Source organism: Pristiophorus japonicus, chromosome 13 (genome assembly GCF_044704955.1).
Source record: "Pristiophorus japonicus isolate sPriJap1 chromosome 13, sPriJap1.hap1, whole genome shotgun sequence".
Lineage (NCBI taxonomy): Eukaryota > Metazoa > Chordata > Chondrichthyes > Pristiophoridae > Pristiophorus > Pristiophorus japonicus.
The window spans coordinates 153390116-153410899 of NC_091989.1; the positions used below are offsets into that span (position 1 = coordinate 153390116).

Here is a 20784-nt window from a genome sequence, read left to right on the forward strand (position 1 = left end):
GGCACAAAATATAAAAACAGATAGCAAGAGTTTCTATAGGTATATAAAAAGGAAAAGAGTGGCTAAGGTAAATGTTGGTCCCTTAGAGGACAAGACCAGGGAATTAGTAATGGAGAACATGGAGATGGCAGAAACTCTGAACAAATATCTTGTATCAGTCTTTACGGTAGAGGACACTAACAATATTCCGCCAGTGGATAGTCAAGGGGCAATAGGGGGGCAGGAACTTAACACAATCACAATCACAAAGGAGGTGGTACTCAGTAAGATAATGGGACTAAAGGCAGATAAATCCCCTGGACCTGATGGCTTGCACCCTAGGGTCTTAAGAGAAGTAGCAGCAGGAATTGTGGATGCATTGGTTGTAATTTACCAAAATTCCCTGGATTGGAAAACTGCAAATGTAACGCCCCTATTTAAAAAAGGAGGCAGACAAAAAGCAGGAAACTATAGACCAGTTAGCCTAACATATGTGGTTGGGAAAATGTTGGAGTCCATTATTAAAGAAGCAGTAGCAGGACATTTGGAAAAGCAAAATTCGGTCAGGCAGAGTTAGCATGGATTTATGAAAGGGAAGTCATGTTTGACAAATTTGTTGGAGTTCTTTGAGGATGTAACGAACAGGGTGGATAAAGGGGAACCAGTGGATGTGGTATATTTGGACTTCCAGAAGGCATTTGACAAGGTGCCACATAAAAGGTTACTGCACAAGATAAAAGTTCACGGGTTGGGGGTAATATATTAGCTAACTAACAGAGAACAGAGGGTTGGGATAAATGGTTCATTCTCTAGTTGGCAACCAGTAACTCTTGGGGTGCCACAGGGATCAGTGCTGGGACCCCAAGTATTTACAATCTACATTAACGACTTGGAAGAAGGGACTGAGTGTAACGTGGCCAAGTTTGCTGACGATACAAAGATAGGAGGAAAAGCAATAGGTGAGGAGGACACAAAAAATTTGCAAAAGGACATAAACAGGCTAAATGAGTGGGCAAAAATTTGGCAGATCGAATATAATGTCTGAAAGTGTGAGGCACTTGGGCAGTAAAAAAATCAAAGAGTAAGTTATTATTTAAATGGAGAAAGATTGCAAAGTGCCGCAGTACAGTGGGACCTGGGGGTACTTGTGCATGAAACACAAAAGGATAGTATGCAAGTGATCAGGAAGGTCAATGGCCTTTATTACAAAAGGGATGGAGTATAAAAGCAGGGAAGTCTTGCTACAGCTATATAAGGTATTGGTGAGGCCACACCTGGAATACTGCATGCAGTTTTGGTTTCCATATTTACGAAAGGATATAGTTACTTTGGAGGCAGTTCAGAGAAGGTTCACTAGGTTGATTCCGGGGATGAGGGGTTTGACTTATGAGGAAAGGTTGATTAGGTTGGACCTCTACTCATTAGAATTCAGAAGAATGAGAGGTGACCTTATCGAAATGTATAAGATTACTTGACAAGATGGATGCAGAGAGGATGTTTCCACTGATGGGGGAGACTAGAACTAGAGGGCATGATCTTAGAATAAGGGACTGCTCATTTAAAACAGAGATGAGGAAAAATTTCTTCTCTCAGAGGATTGTAAATCTATGGAATTCTTTGCCCCAGAGAGCTGTGGAGGCTGGGTCATTGAATAAATTTAAGACAGAGTGTTTTGGATCGATAATAATAGACCCAGGTTCGGGATCTGGATGAATGTTAAATAAGAGACAAGACAAATGAAGTAAAGATAAAACACCGTTTACTGAGAGAAAAGAAACATAATACAGTTTACGAAGAAAAGAGAAGTATGATAAGATGCAACAAAGCTCACAGCCTTCGGCCCGTCGGGAACTCCGCAACGGCGGCTGGTCAAGAGCCTTGGAGGTCCCGGCACCGCTCGTGAATCACGGTCCAAGGTGCAGTTCAAAGAGCTACTATTGAACAAACATGGGTGTATGTGGCTTATGGCCAACTCCTAATCTGTAAGGCCCCAGCTGTTCTTCCACACAGCATGAGACCTCGAGGCGCCGATCATCCCATAAACAAGATGGTGTGCGCATCAAGGTCCCTCTCTCTCTCTCTCTGCATCAACAACATTCCACGAGGCATGAAGCAGAAAACACACTGTAAATGTCAGAATATCATAATTAACCCTATGTGATTAACCCTATACAATACAATCCACCCTTGATATTTAGATATTCTAAGTAATATAATCAAGTTGAAGGCGTAATGCATCAGTTACACGTTGAGTATGCACAAGCAATGCCCGCAATCTACACCAAAGAATACATACGAGCAGTAATATCAGTAATAACGCAACGACTAAAACAACGATAGGATGTATTAACAGCTTCAAAGCGGCGGATGTTTTTGGGGATCATCCGTAAAAGATGTCCCACCAAAGGTCAGTGACCGTTGTCGCAACTCTGACCAAGGCGCCTTCACTGTAACTCATAGCAACTTGCAGAGTATGAAGAGTACGCCCTCGTTTGCTCAATTCGTCAGTGACCTTTTGGTTATCATTTAGAAATTGAGCTAAACAAGTTAGGTCTACAGTGGGAGGAAGGTTAGTAATGCCTAGGACAGTGCGATGGCGCACAACATTTTTCCATCGTCCCAATCGATATGACCTTTTAGAATGAAGGTCATATATGGTATACGCATCTTTAAAGCAAGCATTTAGAGGAGGATCTTTACGGGCGCCGTCAAGATAAATGGGATAGACACTAGTAATACAAACATGATTCTGTCCGATTTCATGTAGAATTGTATCATTGTATGGTACAAGTGACCAAATACATATTCCCGCTATATGCTGTAGGGAGCATGGTTCAAACACAGGTGTGTGCAAAGGACACACCATACTGAAAGGCCTTTTTGACAATCTTGAGCTTGGCGAGTTCTATTGCTAGCATCAATCCATCCACCCTTGAACTTGGGTACCCATAGAGTTTGGCCATACAGGTGGGGAAGCACTATAAACTGGCACCAAATGTTGGTTTTTGTGATATTGACTATTCTCATAGTAAAGTTACACCCTTGGTCATCACAATGTGTATGTTGCATATCAGGTTTTACCCCTAGATTTCTATTGCCAAAGTGGAATATTTTGCTCCAACTATTTGCATGCCCTGACATGGCAATACGTTCTAACTCGGCCCTTAATAGTTGGCGGGTTACTTCTTCAAACATGTATTGTGTGTGATGACCTAATTCTTGTTGTCGCCCGGTGACACTCCCTATCTCGAGTAGTTTTATCTATTTGTTCCCACTGCATTACGTCCGACAGCCAACTAGAAAACATCTGTCCTGTGAGACCTCTGTCCCATGTATTTCGCAATCGAATTGCATCTCCAGTGAGTCTCCCTACCTTTTGTATTTTGTTTTGTAAGGGCTCGATATCCATAGAGTTTAATGCTCCTATTCTTGTTCCTACGCCTCCTAACATTGTGGCTAATATATCACGCCTTTGTCTCACTGACGTTTTCAGATTTGCTTTAATTGTTGTTATATTACAAGTGTCAGACGGCTTGTCCGCATTCTGGACTTGTAGTGTGAGAATTAATATGGGTGGGTATGTAAGCACAGGTGTACATGTAGAGTATAGCCGTTGCAAATGATCCATGGGGCTCTTAGAATGCTTAACTACACGCATTGACCAAAAGTGGCCCATAATCCCCCTATCAGTGATTACGGAGGCATTTGTACATCCATACCATAGAGACGCATTTAACTTAATTTCGTCTGACATAGTGTCATTGCTTGACATAATGTTGCGGGCCCAACTCCTTAACCATGTGGCATTGTGCAATAACGACACATTGCATATCATTGTCATATCTTTTTGCCACTTGATTGATAACGTGATGTTGGCCCCCGTGCTTACTGTTAATAGCACCGGTCCTGGGCCTCCCCAGTACCTGCATGCGTCACAAGTGACGCTCCAGTGTCCTATAGTGCAGGCTTGCCTGGAAGGACAGGTAAAATTGTCTTGCGTACAATCAACCACCACCCTATACGGCCATCCCATGCCGTGTTTGAGGATGGAAGTAGCACAGTCACAGATAACGAGACACAGAGACTTGCCAGCACGAGTTGGTAAGTCGCCATTTTGGGCAGAATTTCTGTGGGAGGAAGCATAAGTATATTAATTCAGCCCCGTTTAGTCAATTTACCCTTGTCAACACAGAGAGGAATATCTTGACCAGTCAGGAGCACCCAATAAATGTTTCCTTCTCCTTTCGCTAAGATTTCCCCTGCTTGTAAGGGTTTCTGGGGGTACTCCACCCACACTTTTCCTCCTTCACAAACTGTGTCCTGAGTCTGATTTTCTTTTTCAATAGTAGGGACACTAACTTTGCCTAACATGTGGCTTATGGGAGTTCCCCCCGCAATGGTCAGTGATTCAGATTGCGCACTGCTTGTGGTAAGACTTTTAACCACCCATGCAATGTTTTAGTGGGAGTTAATATTTTAATCTGATGCTTAAGTAGTCCATTCATGCGTTCTAGTAACCCTGCAGCTTGCGGATAGTAAGGTATGTGAAACATCCAATAGATCCCGTTGTCTACCGCCCACTGTTGCACTGTTTGACCTGTGAATTGCAACCATTATCGGACTGTACTTCTGCTGGCTCACCGTAGTATGTGATTAAATTCTCCAGTCCTTTAATCGTACTTTATTGATTCGCTTTAGTCACTGGATAAGCTATCAAAAGTCCAGAATAGGTATCAACAGCAGTGAACAAATATTGGAACCGTTGTTGCAATGGTAAAGATCCTACATAATCAACTTGCCATATTTGTGCTGGTTGAGTCCCTCTCTTAATATGGGCACCGGGGTTGTCGTTGTAGGGGAAAATGCTTCACCTTTTGACAAATTTCACAGGTGTTTATGATCTGTTTAACACCGTCCGTAGTCAAATGTAACCCCCTATTTCATGCCCATTGTATTGTACCCTGAATGCCCAGATGTCCAGATTTGTGGTGGGCCCACTTGCCTATGCCATATTCTTCCTCTTTCGCCTCTTTGAAAGCCTGTACCCGGGCAATATTATCAACGGTGTTATTATGTTCAGAGGTCTTTGAAGTGTTTTTCATGTGAGCGTCAACATGATATACAATTATTTTCATCTTCTGGGCTTTGGACCACATTTGTTCCCATAGGTGCTTTCCCACAAGTCTTTCCCAGTTATTCGCCAGTTATGTTCATGCCAGTTTCGCATCCAGCTCGCCATGCCATTGGCTACTGCCCATGATTCAGTATATATGTGTACTTGTTGCTGTTCCTCTTCTAACGCAAGGACTACAGCTGCTAGTTCTGCTAGCTGGCTGGAGCCTCCAACGCCCTCATCATGCACAATTGTCTGGGTTTTTGGATTGAAGGCAACAGCTCACCAGCACCGAAGGATGTTTCGCCAGACCGCTGAGCCATCTGTGAACCAGGCATGGCTACGTTCTTCAGGTGTTAACTGTTCAAAAGACACACCCCAGGAGATCGGTGACTCTTTGGTTAAACTGACAGACGACTGCGTAAGTTTACTCTCAGCTGTTTGTGGGTATTCAGCCACATGCTCATATAGTTGGGTGATTCCTTCTTTTCCTTTACTTACTCTGTCTGCGATATACCATTTCCAGCGCACTATGGAGCTTTGCTGCGCTCGCCCGACCTTGTGTGTCTCATTTTCTGAGAGAACCCAGAATAATATGGGTAGGTCTAGTCTTAAGCTGACTTTGTCGTCCCCTGTCTGTCCTTCTGTTTCTGTTAGGGCCCAATAACATGCTAATAATTGTTTCTCAAATGGAGTGTAACGAGTAGCAACATCTGTCAATTTTCTAGACCAGAACCCTGACGGTATACGAGTGCCATGTTGAACCTGCCACAAACTCCATACTGCAGTATCATTGGTAACGGATACCTGTAGCTGAAAAGGCTGCCCAGGCACTCGCGGGGCTATGGGTAAAGCTTGAGCTATGACTTCTTTAGCTGCATCAAAAGCCACCTGCTGTTCCTTTCCCCACTCGAAGTGGGCCTTTTTTCATGTTACGGGGCATACAGCGGTTTTAATAACATCATGAGGTGAGGTATGTGTCTCCTCCAGTAACCCAGTAGTCCCACAAACCGTTGTGTCTCAGTTTTATTCGTGGGGGTGGCCATTTCTTGAATTTTATTCTTCACAGGCGCTCACCCCGAGACCATTGGATCCCCAGAAACTGAACAGTCTGGCTAGGGCCCTGCACCTTCTTCGGATTCATCTCCCAGCCCCTGTCTCGCATATGTTGGACTAAAGTAGCTAGGGCTTCTGACACCACTGCCTCGGTGGGACCCCTTATTAGTACATCATCGATGTAGTGTGCCAGTGAGACATTAGGAACCAATGTGCACATGTCCAGGTCCCGGGCCACCAATCTGTGGCATAGGGTAGGGCTATGTAGCTAACCTTGAGGGAGGTGTTTAAACGTGTATTGCCTCCCTTCCCAAATGAATGCAAACTGGTCCTGGGATTCTTCCACTATTGGAATGGATAAAAAGGCATTGGCCAGGTCGATTACCACATACCACTCCGCACCTTCTTCAGACACCCGCTCTGTTATAGTTACTACATCTGGGACAGCGGTTGCCAGGGGAGGGGCAAATTTGTTGAGTTGTCGGTAGTCCACAGTCATCTTCCAACTTTTGTCAGGTTTCTGCACAGGCCAAACAGGGCTATTGTAGGGGGACACCGCATGTCTAATGATACCCGCTTCCAAGAACCCTTGTATGGTTTCCCCTATTTCTTTGTGTCCCCCAGGTATTCGGTACTGTTTCATAGTCACTATACACGATGGCCGTGGTATTACCACTGGTTCCCACTTTGCTTCCCCTGCAATCACAGTGATCGCCCATATCCTGAATGAGAATTGCCCGAACGAGGTGTTGTGTGTGGTTCCCTTTAAAAGGTCCATCCCAATATGTTCCTTTGCTGCTGATATTAAGACCATTACCCAGCGCGGAGGCCCATTTCCCAACGCCATTCTGATAGTTGTTCGGACAGCGGACGTTTCTGCCCCTCCGAACCCATTAATCATCATACGGGTCCCTGTGTGTTTCCTAGGATTTCCATGGATAATAGTAACTTCTGCCCCTGTGTCTAGTAAAGCCACATCTCTTTGTATGTTCCCCCACCCCCGCCAATGTATCGTAATCGGAATGTGTAGCCTCAGGTCCCCGGGAGCTTGGGTTGATGTGGTTCTAACGGGAAGTACTCCCAGATCCCGTCCACACCCCTAGTCGAGGGGATTACTAGCCTTCCACAGCTCTTCTAAGTTGGGGTATAGGCTAGCGGGAGGTGGTTTCTCCACATCCGCAGACTTATCGCTATCCGACTTAGTCTCTCTTACCTCCCTCCTTTCACCCTTCCCTGTTCCCAGGTTGCAGTGTTGCTTCCTGTTAGATCTCTTAATTTCCAATGAAATACGAACTCCGATTGTAGTTTTAACTTTTTAATCTTGGCAGAGAGCAATAACAAGTTCTTGGCTTTAAGCCAGGTCTTTGTTCTTCTGGCACCACATGGTCAAAATGGCTGTATTTATACCGGGTTCAATTTACAGAAAAGAACTCGCCTTCTTTGACCTTATTGGCTCACTACCCAAGGTCCGAAAATGTCAAGTTGATTGATGACTTAATGCAACATGCTACCACTCACTGACTTGTTGTCTGTGAATTTTCACAGCCTGTCTAAATGCAGCCTGTTTGAATTCTCTATCACTTCCACATAGAATACATCGCTCCTGTTGAGATCCCATCAATTTTTTCCTTGGGGACCCCTGTCTTCAGTAAAGCCGCGAACATGTCCCTCCGCGTAATTCTTTTTTTTGTCTTTCCTGACCCTGTACCTTTCCCAGAGGTCGAACCTTGTCACTGGTCCTGATCCCCCTCTACATTAGCCGTTCTCGACTCTCACACACTATCTTCTACATCCTCTAACTGTCCTAACAATAGGCAAGCGTGCCCCACTCGCTGCCCTTGGGCTGGTCCCAATAATGTGAGTAGCGCACCCCTCATCATAGGAGGGCCACTCTTCATCAGCCTGCTCCACATTCCTGCCGTAAAGAGCTCCTGATCTGGCCCCCCATATGGTTGAGATATAATCCTCCGTGTTGCCAAGTTGCGCAACTGTATCGCACCCTCCGCCATAGTATTCCAAGGTTTTACCTCCCCTTCCTAATCAACGGCAGAGGGATATTTTTGCCGGATCCCTATAGTAACCATGTCCCATAGCGAACCTATGCCCTGGACATTCCGTAGCACTGCTGTGATATGGTTGTCCGTGGTTATAGTCCCCATTTTTGTTAACTCTTCAGGGTTATGTATTACGCCTAATGCTCCCTGGTCCCAAATCCGGGTTAGCCATTCTGACAATTATTCCCCGGGTTTTTGGCGAAATCGAGACCCTATATCTTGTAACTCACTAGTGGTGAAATCATGCACCCCTCTAGTGGTTACCAGCTGTTCCCCATCTTGCTGTTTCGTCTTATTTGTCATAAGGGGTTTAGCTTCTGTGCTCGGAGCGTATGGGGAGGGTCTTTAGTTTCCTCCCGTTCCCCCCCCTTCTCCATCTGTCCACTCATATTCTGAGTCAGAGGAGTACCAGATGTCTCCGTCCCAATGAGCCGGATCCCAAGTGGGTCCAGCTACCAATGCACGTACCTTTGACCGATCTATCTGTAATTTCCATCGTCTGGCTTTCTTTTTATTTTGTACTGTCGCCAGACGGCATATTAAAGTTTCTGATTGTCCACTGACTTTATCCGCCCGTTCTTGTGCAGTGCGGACCGCTTCAGTCAGAGTCAAGTTTTGACTTTGCAAAATCTTAACAGCTGTTTTTAACTGTAGGTTTTCTGCCTCACTTTCCTTAAGTTGTTTACACATCGCCCTTAATGCTGTCAACAAAATCCATCCCATTTGTGGGAGACTATTTTTCTCCTGTTGGAAGCCCGTTTCCTCCAGGAGAGACAGTACCGAGTGGGGTATGGTTCTATCTTTGCTCTGTTCCAATAACTGCGTATCCCAATGTTGCGGGGGTCCAAACCGGGCTAACACATTGGCAAGAGAGCCAAAACCCTCATCCCTCGTGCTTCACCCTGGTATTCTATACTTCTCTCCCGCAGGAGGAGACTGCTTCTTGTCTTTTCTCTTAAACATTTTACCAGATCCTGCTGACTACGCCAAAATGTTTTGGATCAATAATAATAGACCCAGGTTCGGGATCTGGATGAATGTTAAATAAGAGACAAGACAAATGAAGTAAAGATAAAACACGGTTTACTGAGAGAAATGAAACATAATACAGTTTACGAAGAGAAGTATGATAAGATGCAACAAAGCTCACGGCCTTCAGCCCATCGGGAACTCCACAACGACGGCTGGTCAGGAGCCTTGGAGGTCCAGGCACCGCTCGCGAATCACGGTCCAAGGTGAAGTTCAAAGAGCTACTGGACAGTTCCGTTCCTTTATACTACTGAACAAACATGGGTGCATGTGGCTTATGGCCAACTCCTAATCTGTAAGGCCCCAGCTGTTCTTCCTCAAAGCATGAGACCTCGAGGCACCGATCGCCCCATAAACATGATGGTGTGTGCATCAAGGTCTCTCTCTCTCTCGCTCTCTCTCTCTCTGCATCAACAACATTCCACGAGGCATGAAGCAGAAAACACACTGTAAATGTCGGAATATCATAATTAACCCTATGTGATTAACCCTATACAATACACAGAGATAGACAGTTTCTTAAGGGAATAAGGGGTTATGGGGAGCGGGCAGGGAAGTGGAGCTGAGTCCATGAACTCCTGATGACATCCCGGCTTGTGCCCTCCTGTGTAAGGTGCAACCAGTTGCGTTCTAGGGAGGTCTCTTCCGCCCATGGGAAGTGAAGAGGACTTCCTTGCGGGCTGTGACTCTCTCCATAAGCATATGGAGTGAGTCATGGGAGAGCCTGGGTGCAGCCGTGCACCTTTGTGCAGTGCTTGTCAATGTTTGCAGCACCTCAGTGCTGTAGAACACTGACAGCACAAATGTCAAAGTAAATTTGCGCACAGTCCCTTTAAGGAAACTGGCTGATGACGCGTCATAAATGACATAATCAGACTCGCTTCCTTCAATTAGCTGAGCAAATCGCTGGGCGGGCTTAACAGGCCCAATTAGGGGAAAGTCATGTTGGTGGCCAGGATGGAGCCAACAACGGGATCAGGATTGACCATCAAAGTGGCCTGCCCCGGACCCACTGAGGTAGGGAACATTGTGGCCAAAGAGTTCCTAATCTTGGTCATGGTGCCAGATAAATATCATGTGGAGCAAGATGGCAGTGTGCATATAACATATTCATAGATCATTTATTTCCATCGGTTTCCTTAAAATTGACCATCTATTCAACCAATTTTACTAACTTTAATTTCTCATGGACTTCCTGATGTCGATCGTATTGAAAGCTGCAATGTGTGGCTTTATAATGTCCACATGTTGTTGACCCATTTATATTTGAATTCATTTTTCAGTCTGTTTAGATAAATTGACTTAAAGAATTTTGTTTTAAGATGTCCAGATATTTCTATTGCCTCAATTGCATTGGACTGAATGCCATGTGACTGCAGCCTTCTAATAGGAAATCACAGTAATGGTAGGCTTTCTATTCCTTAAGCAATTAATCAGAGATAATTCAAAATTAGTTTCAGAAATGTGTAAAATATATGCTGGAAGAGAATATTTGTGTATGTTTTTCATAAGTGGGCATTTTTGGCTCATCACTAAAAATACCAGCTTGTCCCATTTAGATAGCGGCACTTATTCTGACTGCTGCAGAAGTCCCAGGTTGGCTCAAGCGGCTGCCAAGTTTTGCAATGCATCAAAAAGACTGCTGAACGGCAACTGTATGGGGAAGATTGTAATGATGTGCTACTGCTGGCTGTCAAAGTCTTGAAATGTGTTGAAGCAAATTCCAGACTGATGAAGTCTTACAATGAGATGTGGCTGTGGGAATTATTGCTTTCCAAAGGCGACTGAGAAAGAAGAATGTTAAGAAAAACAATACACTGACCAAAAAAACTTTGAGAAAGGTGAAGAGAGGAAGAAATCAGAAAACACAATGTGCAGAGGGAATCTGCTGAACAGCAGCAGAAGTGCATGCAGACAGAAGCAGGAAGAGAGAGAATGGAGCAAAAGCTACAGAAGGAGAAAGTCATTGGAAGCTACGTTGAGAAACTGATTGAGGGGTAAAAGAGAAATAAAACAGAGGATAGAATTAAACAAGCCACAAAGACAGAATCTTACAAAAACAGGTAGAAATTAACAAGTGAGAGAAAATTATCTGCCGTTAAGAACAAGGAGGGAAAATTCAGAAAGAAGCAATTAGACAATAATGGATAAAAAGAAAGATATGAAAGAGATCAACACAGACAGGGGGTAAAGAGTCAGACAACAGCAGCCAGAAATAAAGACACAGCTATCCATTTGTATATCAATCCATCTATTAATTGATCTATCTGTCTACATGTGATATTATAAGAAAAGTTAAGGATAAGAAAATGCTGTTCTGTCGATCAAATCTTATCCCTTTAGTACCCTTATTTTTTAATATCATTGCCCAAACTGCCCAGGTGCATTTTGAATGACCTTAATAAGTTTGTCCTAAGTAAGTTGTCTGGTAGATTAGTAGGTGATGCTACAGGCTATGAAACAAAGGAGTGTTGCCATATTTGGATCTGATGATTTGGATCATATTTGAAGGGAACCCTCTTCAGAAGGCTTCACCAAGGCATCGTGGATGAGGTCACTGGTGAAAAGATGGCCATTCATATACGCAAGAATATTTCCACCCGCACAAATTTTGACAACAAATAAGTGTAGCCGGCATTTAACTACACCAATTTAAATGGATGTTTCCCATTTAGGAAACCTATTTTACTCATACTATCATAATGTACCCCATATTAGTGAAAGGTGCACTTTGTATCTTGTAATGTTGCAGCTTACTTATTTGAAAATGTAAGCTTCTGCTCCCACGAACAGCCACTTGCATACTTATGTTCGCAGACATGCTTTGGGAGGTAGGCCACATGCATCGCTATGTCAGGGCTCTTCAACTTTGCACCACTTCACCAAGTTGCTTATGATTGCAGGGAAAAGAAACCATTACAGATGAGAGATCTGAGCAACAAGAGACGGGCCATCCAACCTAAAGCCACTAACTAGGCTTAAAAGAGTCATCCTTCTAATGGTGCGGATAGAATGTATGAGAATCGTGCAGTAAAATTGGATCGTAAACAACATAACAGAGGTATAATTTGAAAACGGTTGAGATTAGAAGTGGAGCTCATTAAGAAGAATTCATCATGAAAATACTTAATATGTCGATACTCACAGTGAACCAAAGAATTGGGTTATTAACAAGTTCATCATATGGATAGAATGAATAAAAACATTCTGCTAATACAATTTACTTTAATCAAATCCGCTGTGTTTGTACAATATGGGTTGCTGGAGCAAGCGTTTCACAGTAATTTACATTTTTCATCAGATACATTTGCAACTACAGTAATGTGCCTTTTATTGCAAGATATTCCCCATGTACCACACTACGAAGGACCCTGAGTGAAAGCCTGTACCTAACTTAATTCCTATGTAGTCTAGTGCAGCACTAAATAATAAATCTATTATATTTTAGTCTTTTTATAACCCTGAATGCAAAACTAAAAGTGATGTAGTATGTGCGACAGAATTCTCAGTGAGCTGTTCTGTTAGAAGTATATTAGGCAGGATGGCATCACACAAAATGTGGCCTCCTATTTCACTGCTCTCCAAATGTATGCATGGAAAGAGCTGAGTTTAATGGCTTATTGTAAATGTGGTGGTTTTGTGCTCCAGTGTTTCATTGGTTAGCGAATTTCCTCGCCATAACCTGGTTGGAAGTATGATAGAAATCCCATTTACGGGCATGAGCAGGGTCTCCACCACATTTCCGACTAGTTACAATGGCAGAATAAGAGCAGCTGCGAGGAAATAGGTGTAGTCTGGTGCTGGGAAAAAGAGAGTCAAACTGCAGCCGCCCACAGAACTGTACTTCAGCTCGAGTTGCTAATGCTAGAGATTAGCGGAGAAACTAAAGGGTAAAAAGATGTAGCAGTTTAGTTGACACAAAAAAAGACACACTGCTGAATTTGACTTGGGATATGCTTCCAAGTTTCTCTAATAGTTTTAGTGCCTAGAAGATAATTAAGAATTGTAGTTACAGTGAGTATCTTTTAGGCAGTTAATCAGATTTTGTCGCTGCCCTGCCTGCGGGTCGAGAGTAAAACTTACAGAAGGTGGCAGCGGGTCGGGAACATGCCGTCACCCCTCCACCTCACGCCTTTAACTCAGGCGGGTTTGCAGTGTGCCACACACCCGCATTGCAGAGGTGAGCGGCATAATTAATCGCATTAATATTCTGCCTTCATGTTGTTGGAATCAATCAATAAGGATGAAATAGCAACGCATTTGGAAAGCAGTGACAGGATCGGTCCAAGTCAGCATGGATTTATGAAAGGGAAATCATGCTTGACAAATCTTCTGGAATTTTTTGAGGATGTAACTAGCAGAATGGACAAGGGAGAACCAGTGGATGTGGTGTATTTGGACTTTCAAAAGGCTTTTGACAAGGTCCCACACAAGAGATTGGTGTGCAAAATCAAAGCACATGGTATTGGGGGTAATGTACTGATGTGGATAGAGAACTGGTTGGCAGACAGGAAGCAGAGAGTTGGGATAAACGGGTCCTTTTCAGAATGACAGACAGTGACTAGTGGGGTGCCGCAGGGCTCAGTGCTGGGACCCCAGCTATTTACAATATACATTAATGATTTGGATGAAGGAATTGTGTGTAATATCTCCACATTTGCAGATGACACTAAGCTGGGTGGTGGTGTGAGCTGTGAGGAGGACGCTAAGAGGCTGCAGGGTGACTTGAACAAGTTAGGTGAGTGGGCAAATTGCATGGCAGATGCAGTATAATGTGAATAAATGTGAGGTTATCCATTTTGGGGGCAAAAACACGAAGGCAGAATATTATCTGAATGGCGGCAGATTAGGAAAAGGGGAGGTGCAACAAGACCTGGGTGTCATGGTTCATCAGTCATTGAAAGTTGGCATGCAGGTACAGCAGGCGGTGAAGGCGGCAAATGGTATGTTGGCCTTCATAGCTAGGGGATTTGAGTATAGGAGCAGGGAGGTCTTACTGCAGTTGTTCAGGACATTAGTGAGGCCTCACCTGGAATATTGTGTTCGGTTTTGGTCTCCTAATTTGAGGAAGGACGTTCTTGCTATTGAGGGAGTGCAGGAAAAGGGTACTGAGGGAATGATCAGCCATGATCTTATTGAATGGCGGTGCAGGCTCGAAGGGCCGAATGGCCTACTCCTGCACCTATATTTCTATGTTTCTTTCTATGTTTCTATGTAACTCCTTGTTGTGAGACCCTCAACAGGGATTTTAAGCAGAACTTTTCAATTTCACTGCATGACCACGGGAATCACACAGCTCGGGAACCACGTCTGTAAACCTGAAGCGGCAGCTCAGTGACCATTGAGCAAAGTCATTAATGCAGAGCATGGAAATCACAATAAATACTCCTACATCACACCTGTTTACATGCCTATGGGAAAGGCTCTTGCTGACTCCATTTTGAGCGCAGATTTAGGTGTGTAGAGTTTGCAAGTCTTTTCTGCAACCTGGAAGCCAGTCTCACCACATTGCTTGTAACTATCACAACATTGACAGATTATTCCTCAAATCTCTACTTGACCTGCCATCTATTACATCAGCATGGGTGCCACTAATATTGTCTCACCTTGGTCCTCAGAGTCAGACCACGAAGAGCCCCAACACCAGCAGCACCAGGTACACCAGGCACGCCAGATACACCAGGTATACCAAGCACACCAGGTACACCAGGCACACCAGGTACACCAGGCACACCAGGTACACCAAGTACACCAGGCATACCAGACACACCAGGTACACCAGCACCAGGCACAAAAGATACACTAGACACACAAGGCACACCAAGTACACCAGGCACACCAGGTACACCAGCACCAGGTACACCAAGTACACCAGCACCAGATACACCAGGCACACCAGCAGCACCAGGCACACCAGGTACACCAAGCACACCAGGTACACCAGATACACCAGATACACCAGCACCAGGCACACCAAGTACACCAGGCACACCAGGTATACCAGACACACCAGGTACACCAGCACCAGGCACAAAAGATACACTAGACACACAAGGCACACCAAGTACACCAGGCACACCAGGTACACCAGCACCAGGTACACCAAGTACACCAGCACCAGATACACCAGGCACACCAGCAGCACCAGGCACACCAGGTACACCAAGCACACCAGGTACACCAGCAGCACCAGGTACACCAGATACACCAGCACCAGGCACACCAGGTACACCAGATACACCAGATACACCAGCATCAGGTACACCAGCAGCACCAGATACACCAGCAACGCCATGTACACCAGCACCAGGCACACCAAGGACACCAGATACACCAGGTACAACAGGCACACCAGGTACACCAGGTACACCAGGCACACAAGCACCAGATACACCAGGCACGCCATGTACACCAGCACCAGGCACACCAAGGACACCAGATACAGCAGGCACACCAGACACACTAAGTACACCAGGCACACCAGATACACCAAGTACACCAGGCACACCAGCACTAGGCACAACAGGTACACCAGGCACACCAGGCACAAACACATACACCAGGTACACCAGATATACCAGGTACACCAGGCACGCCATGTACACCAGCACCAGACACACCAAGGACACCAGATACATCAGGCACACCAGACACACCAAGTACACCAGGCACACCAGATACACCAAGTACACCAGGCACACCAGCACTAGGCACAACAGGTACACCAGGCACACCAGGCACAAACACATACACCAGGTACACCAGATATACCAGGTACACCAGGTACACCAGATATACCAGGCACACCAGTCACAGCAGGCACACCAGATACACCAGGTATACCAAGCACACCAGGTACACCAGGTACACCAGGTACACCAAGTACACCAGGCACACCAGGTATACCAGACACACCAGGTACACCAGCACCAGGCACAAAAGATACACTAGACACACAAGGCACACCAGGTACACCAGGCACACCAGGTACACCAAGTACACCAGCACCAGATACACCAGCAGCACCAAATACACCAGGCACACCAGCAGCACCAGGCACACCAGGTACACCAAGCACACCAGGTACACCAGCAGCACCAGGTACACCAGATACACCAGGTACACCAGATACACCAGCACCAGGCACACCAGATACAGCAGGTATACCAGCATCAGGTACACCAGTAGCACCAGGCACACCAGGTACACCAGGCACGCCATGTACACCAGCACCAGGCACACCAAGGACACCAGATACACCAGGCACACCAGACACACCAAGTACACCAGGCACACCAGATACACCAAGCACACCAGGCACACCAGCACTAGGCACAACAGGTACACCAGGCACACCAGGCACAAACACATACACCAGGTACACCAGGTACACCAGGTACGCCATGTACACCAGCACCAGGCACACCAAGGACACCAGATACACCAGGCACACCAGACACACCAAGTACACCAGGCACACCAGATACACCAAGTACACCAGGCACACCAGCACTAGGCACAACAGGTACACCAGGCACACCAGGCACAAACACATACACCAGGTACACCAGATATACCAGGTACACCAGATATACCAGGCACACCAGTCACAGCAGGCACACCAGATACAACAGGTAGACCAGGCACACCAGGTACACCAGCACCAGGCACACCAGGTACACCAGGCACACCAGGCAAACCAGGTACATCAGCACCAGGTACACTAGGCAAACCAGGCACAAACACATACACCAGGTACACCAGGCACACCAGATACACCAGACACAGCAGGCACACCAGATACAACAGGTACACCAGGCGCACCAGGCAAACCAGGCACACCAGGCAAACCAGGTACACCAGGCAAACCAGGCACACCAGGTACACCAGGAAAACCAGGCACACCAGGTACACCAGGCACACCAGGCACACCAGGCACACCAGCAGCAGGCACACCAGCAGCACCAGATGCACCTGCAGCAGGCACACCAGCAGCAGCAACAACACCACCAACCTTCTCCTCAACGACCTGATGCTGCACAGGACAGAAAGCATCAGCGCAGGGCTGCACCGTGCCGGAGGCGATACCCCCAACACAGGGTAGACAGGCAGAGGATGAGCTTCCTCAACATGACTGAGCGGCAGTGCCAAACGAGGCTCGGCCTATCGCGCCAGGTCATCGCAGACATGTACACATGGTTGGAGCAAGACCTGCTGTCTCGAGGACCTGGTGGACACGCCTTGCCAGAGGCTGTCAAAGTCACCATCACCCTCAACTTCTTCACCTCAAGCTCCTTCCAGTGATCTGCAGCAGACATTTGCAGCATCTTGCAGTCGGTTAGTCACAGATGCATCACACAGGTCGCCAATGCCCTGTTTGACAAATCAGCCAATGATGTCAACTTTGCTACTGATGAAGCCAGTGTTATGGAGTGGGCACTTGGCTTTACCACTCTGGCTGGCTTCCCACAGGTGCAGGGCATCATCGACTGCACACATGTGGTCATCAGGGTATCCCGTCATAACCCAGGAGTCTTTGTTAACCGCATGGGCTTCCACTCCCTCAATGTGCAGCTGGTCTGCAACCATAGGAAGATCATCACGCGTGCGTGCACCAAATTCCCTGGCAACTGTCATGACTTTTTCATCCTGCGCCAGTCCACCCTCCCACAGCTCTTCGCACCACCAACCTGCTTGGAGACAGGGGCTATCCACTGAAGACGTGGTTCATGAAAACCTTGAGGAGGCCAAGCAATGAGGTTGAGGAGCACTACAATGAAAGCCGCTAGTCCATCAAATGTGTCCGAGCAAGGCATGATGACTCTGAGCTTCAGATGTCTTGGCAGATCTGGAGGAGTCCTTCAGTACGCACCAGCCAGGATCTCCAGAAGTGAGGATTAGCATTGCATAAGGAGCAAGTGCACAGTCTCTTCAGAGGAGGAGGAGCAGCAGCTGGAAGACGAGGAGGAGCATGAGCTGGAGGAACCTGCGGTCCAGGTGCCACCTGCACCCGAGCACATTGCTGCCTGGGAGGCCAGGGTGGCCTCATCATGGTCAGATTCACTTAACTTCCTGCATTGCATCCATATGGCTGCTACATGCTGTGCCAAGTTTACCCCCCAACAACACATAAAGCATCCAGACAATGACCAAGCCATCCTTTTCACACTGACCACCATTGCTCGAGGCAACATTGTGTCTCACCATTCACTCCGACTCACTAAGCCTCTTCTAAAATAGCAGACAACAATGGGCATGACCAGAACCTGATGAAAATAAATACTTTTATATATGTCATAACAGTAAAGGAACCTTAACAATAACACTTCGTTAAACACCCATGTGCTTACCCTTGTGCATCTACTTCGGTGTAATTTTTCTTTACCGAGTGCTCCTACGAGGTGCAACGCCTGTGGCTTCAGTAGAGGTAGAGGCAGCCTGCTCACGTCCCTGCTGCGACTGCATACACATGTTTGGCTGACATCCTCTGGATTTTGGAGCCTGTGATGGTCCCGCCAAAGTCTACTCCTCCTGTGACTGTGCAGAGGCAGACTGGGCCATCACGATCTGAGGAGGCATGTAGGGCTCTGAAGGGAGGGGCGGGAGTGAGTGGAGAGTGATGGCATGAGTGTAAGGATTGTATGGGATACATCTGTCGAGGGTGACTATCAGGGAGTGTGGTGCCAATGCCAACTGGCCTCTTTCTGGGGTGTTAGTTGGTATGATTTCATTAGGATGAGGGTGAGTGTGAGGGGTGGTTAGTAAGAGGGGGATGTGAGTATGTAGATAGAGAGAGAGAGGGATGGGTGGACATGCAAGGTATGTTGGTGTGAGTAATGATGTGTAGGAGCAGGCTTGGGAAGGCAGAGTGATGGGGATGTGGTCACAAGCACAGCAGGATGAAGATGAGTGTGGTTGTGCACTCACCTTTCCTTATCCCATCAAATCATTGAAGTGTTTCTACTGCAACCAGGTCCTCTTCACCACATCCTCAGCTAGTTGGAGCCTGGCTCTTTTTGTCTCCTGGGGAGGTCTCTTCCGCCCATCCACAGGGAAGAGGACCACCCTGCGTGCTCTGATTCCCTCCACAAGAACATGTAGGGAGCCATCGGAAAGCTGGGGTGCAGTCCTCTGTTTTTGGGAAGTCATGTTTACAAGTCTCAGCAATAAGGAAATCCTCCAATATACTCCCTCAACACTCTGAGATGAACCTTCAAATGCGATGTGGCCAAGGCTGCTTTAAATATTCCCGATGGAAATGAGTCATCGATGGCATCATCAGACCCGCATCTTTTCCTAGGGCTGGGAAATGCACATGTCTGTCTTAATAGAGGCCATTAACTGAAAGTCACTCTGAGGAGCGAACTGATCAATACAACACGGTACTGACCCACCACGCAGCCCACATGCACCCGATCCGACTCGCTGAGGAAAAATCCTGCCATAATGTTTGCTATTTTAGTTTATATATGGCACAAAAATTAGATACTACCCTTCAATTATTTTATTTTTTAATCTAGAAAATTACTTTCCATTATAAAACAAAAATATTGATTGTAAAATCAACATAATCAACATAACCAAAAATAATTAATTATTTACTTGTAGCAGGAAAGGCTTTATGAGTAATTAAAGCTGGGTGGAAGTCGAAATTGTGGGGGTGAAATTGGACTTGAGTGGTAACACAAAATGGGCTATAGTAAATCGGCAGCCCCTTTTACACCCCTATTTTCTTTACCATTGAAGCCTGTACGCCAATTCCCCACTCAAGGAAGATGTGCTGACCATCATGGGTGGGGGCTGTGTCCTGTGTCATGGCCATGGCAAATGGCAACACTAGGAGACATTGCAAAGGATTTCTCAAACCTTGTCCTCTTTTCCCCTTCTTACTTCTATCTCATGTACAGACTCTGCATGACAAACTTTCTGCTATCACTAGCCACTTACCTCTCTCTTTCATGTCAGGTGCTGAAAATGTCAAGCCCCCTGTGCCCCTCCAGCAAGGTGGCCAGCCTTCCTGAAGAGGCAGTGTCATTCGATCTAACCATAGCAAGCAGCAGTGTGCAGGAGTTAGTGTAGGGGAATAGAGCATCACAGGTGCTCATTTGCCGGAGGGCGAGATCTTCGATTCTGGTTACTCGAGAGTCAACTGAATATTCTTTAGTCCCTCCAAGGTGCCGTCCTGTATACATTGCAATCCTGTTTTCAATGTTCTGTCCAGATAGTCTCCTGAGACCTGCAGTCCTTAATTCAGTGCCTTCACATGGAGTTGACTGACTTGCTTGCTTATCTCAAGAAGCTGTGGAAGGTTTGCAGATTCTCTTGGAGCTGTCACTTTCTCCAGGTTACCTGCAATCAGTTGACCTCTCTCAGATGATGACACAAAGCAAGGCACTGGACACTATCACAACCCCAGCTATTTGCCACACATCCTGGGAGAAGCCACACAGAACCTCCATATGTGTTTGATCCTCTGTTAGCATCCCTTCTGTTCATCGCAGAACCCCTTGTGGGAGCGAAATCCCGTATTTCTGAAACGCTTCGCTTTCGGCA

The 20784-nt window shown here is 46.2% G+C and overlaps 1 protein-coding gene across 1 annotated transcript in view; it reads right to left on the minus strand.

Annotated features, from left to right (window-relative positions):
• The window catches only part of LOC139278203 (uncharacterized), a 57354-nt gene that overhangs the window by 4410 nt on the left and 32160 nt on the right, over nucleotides 1-20784 (minus strand). Inside the window, exons 4-9 of the mRNA XM_070896851.1 lie at nucleotides 17682-17810; nucleotides 17016-17205; nucleotides 16827-16954; nucleotides 16053-16559; nucleotides 14838-15937; nucleotides 6541-6668 (exon numbers count right to left, since the gene is read on the minus strand). Of these exons, the coding sequence (XP_070752952.1) occupies nucleotides 6541-6668; nucleotides 14838-15937; nucleotides 16053-16559; nucleotides 16827-16954; nucleotides 17016-17205; nucleotides 17682-17810 (2182 nt within the window). The remainder of the gene's footprint in view (nucleotides 1-6540; nucleotides 6669-14837; nucleotides 15938-16052; nucleotides 16560-16826; nucleotides 16955-17015; nucleotides 17206-17681; nucleotides 17811-20784) is intronic.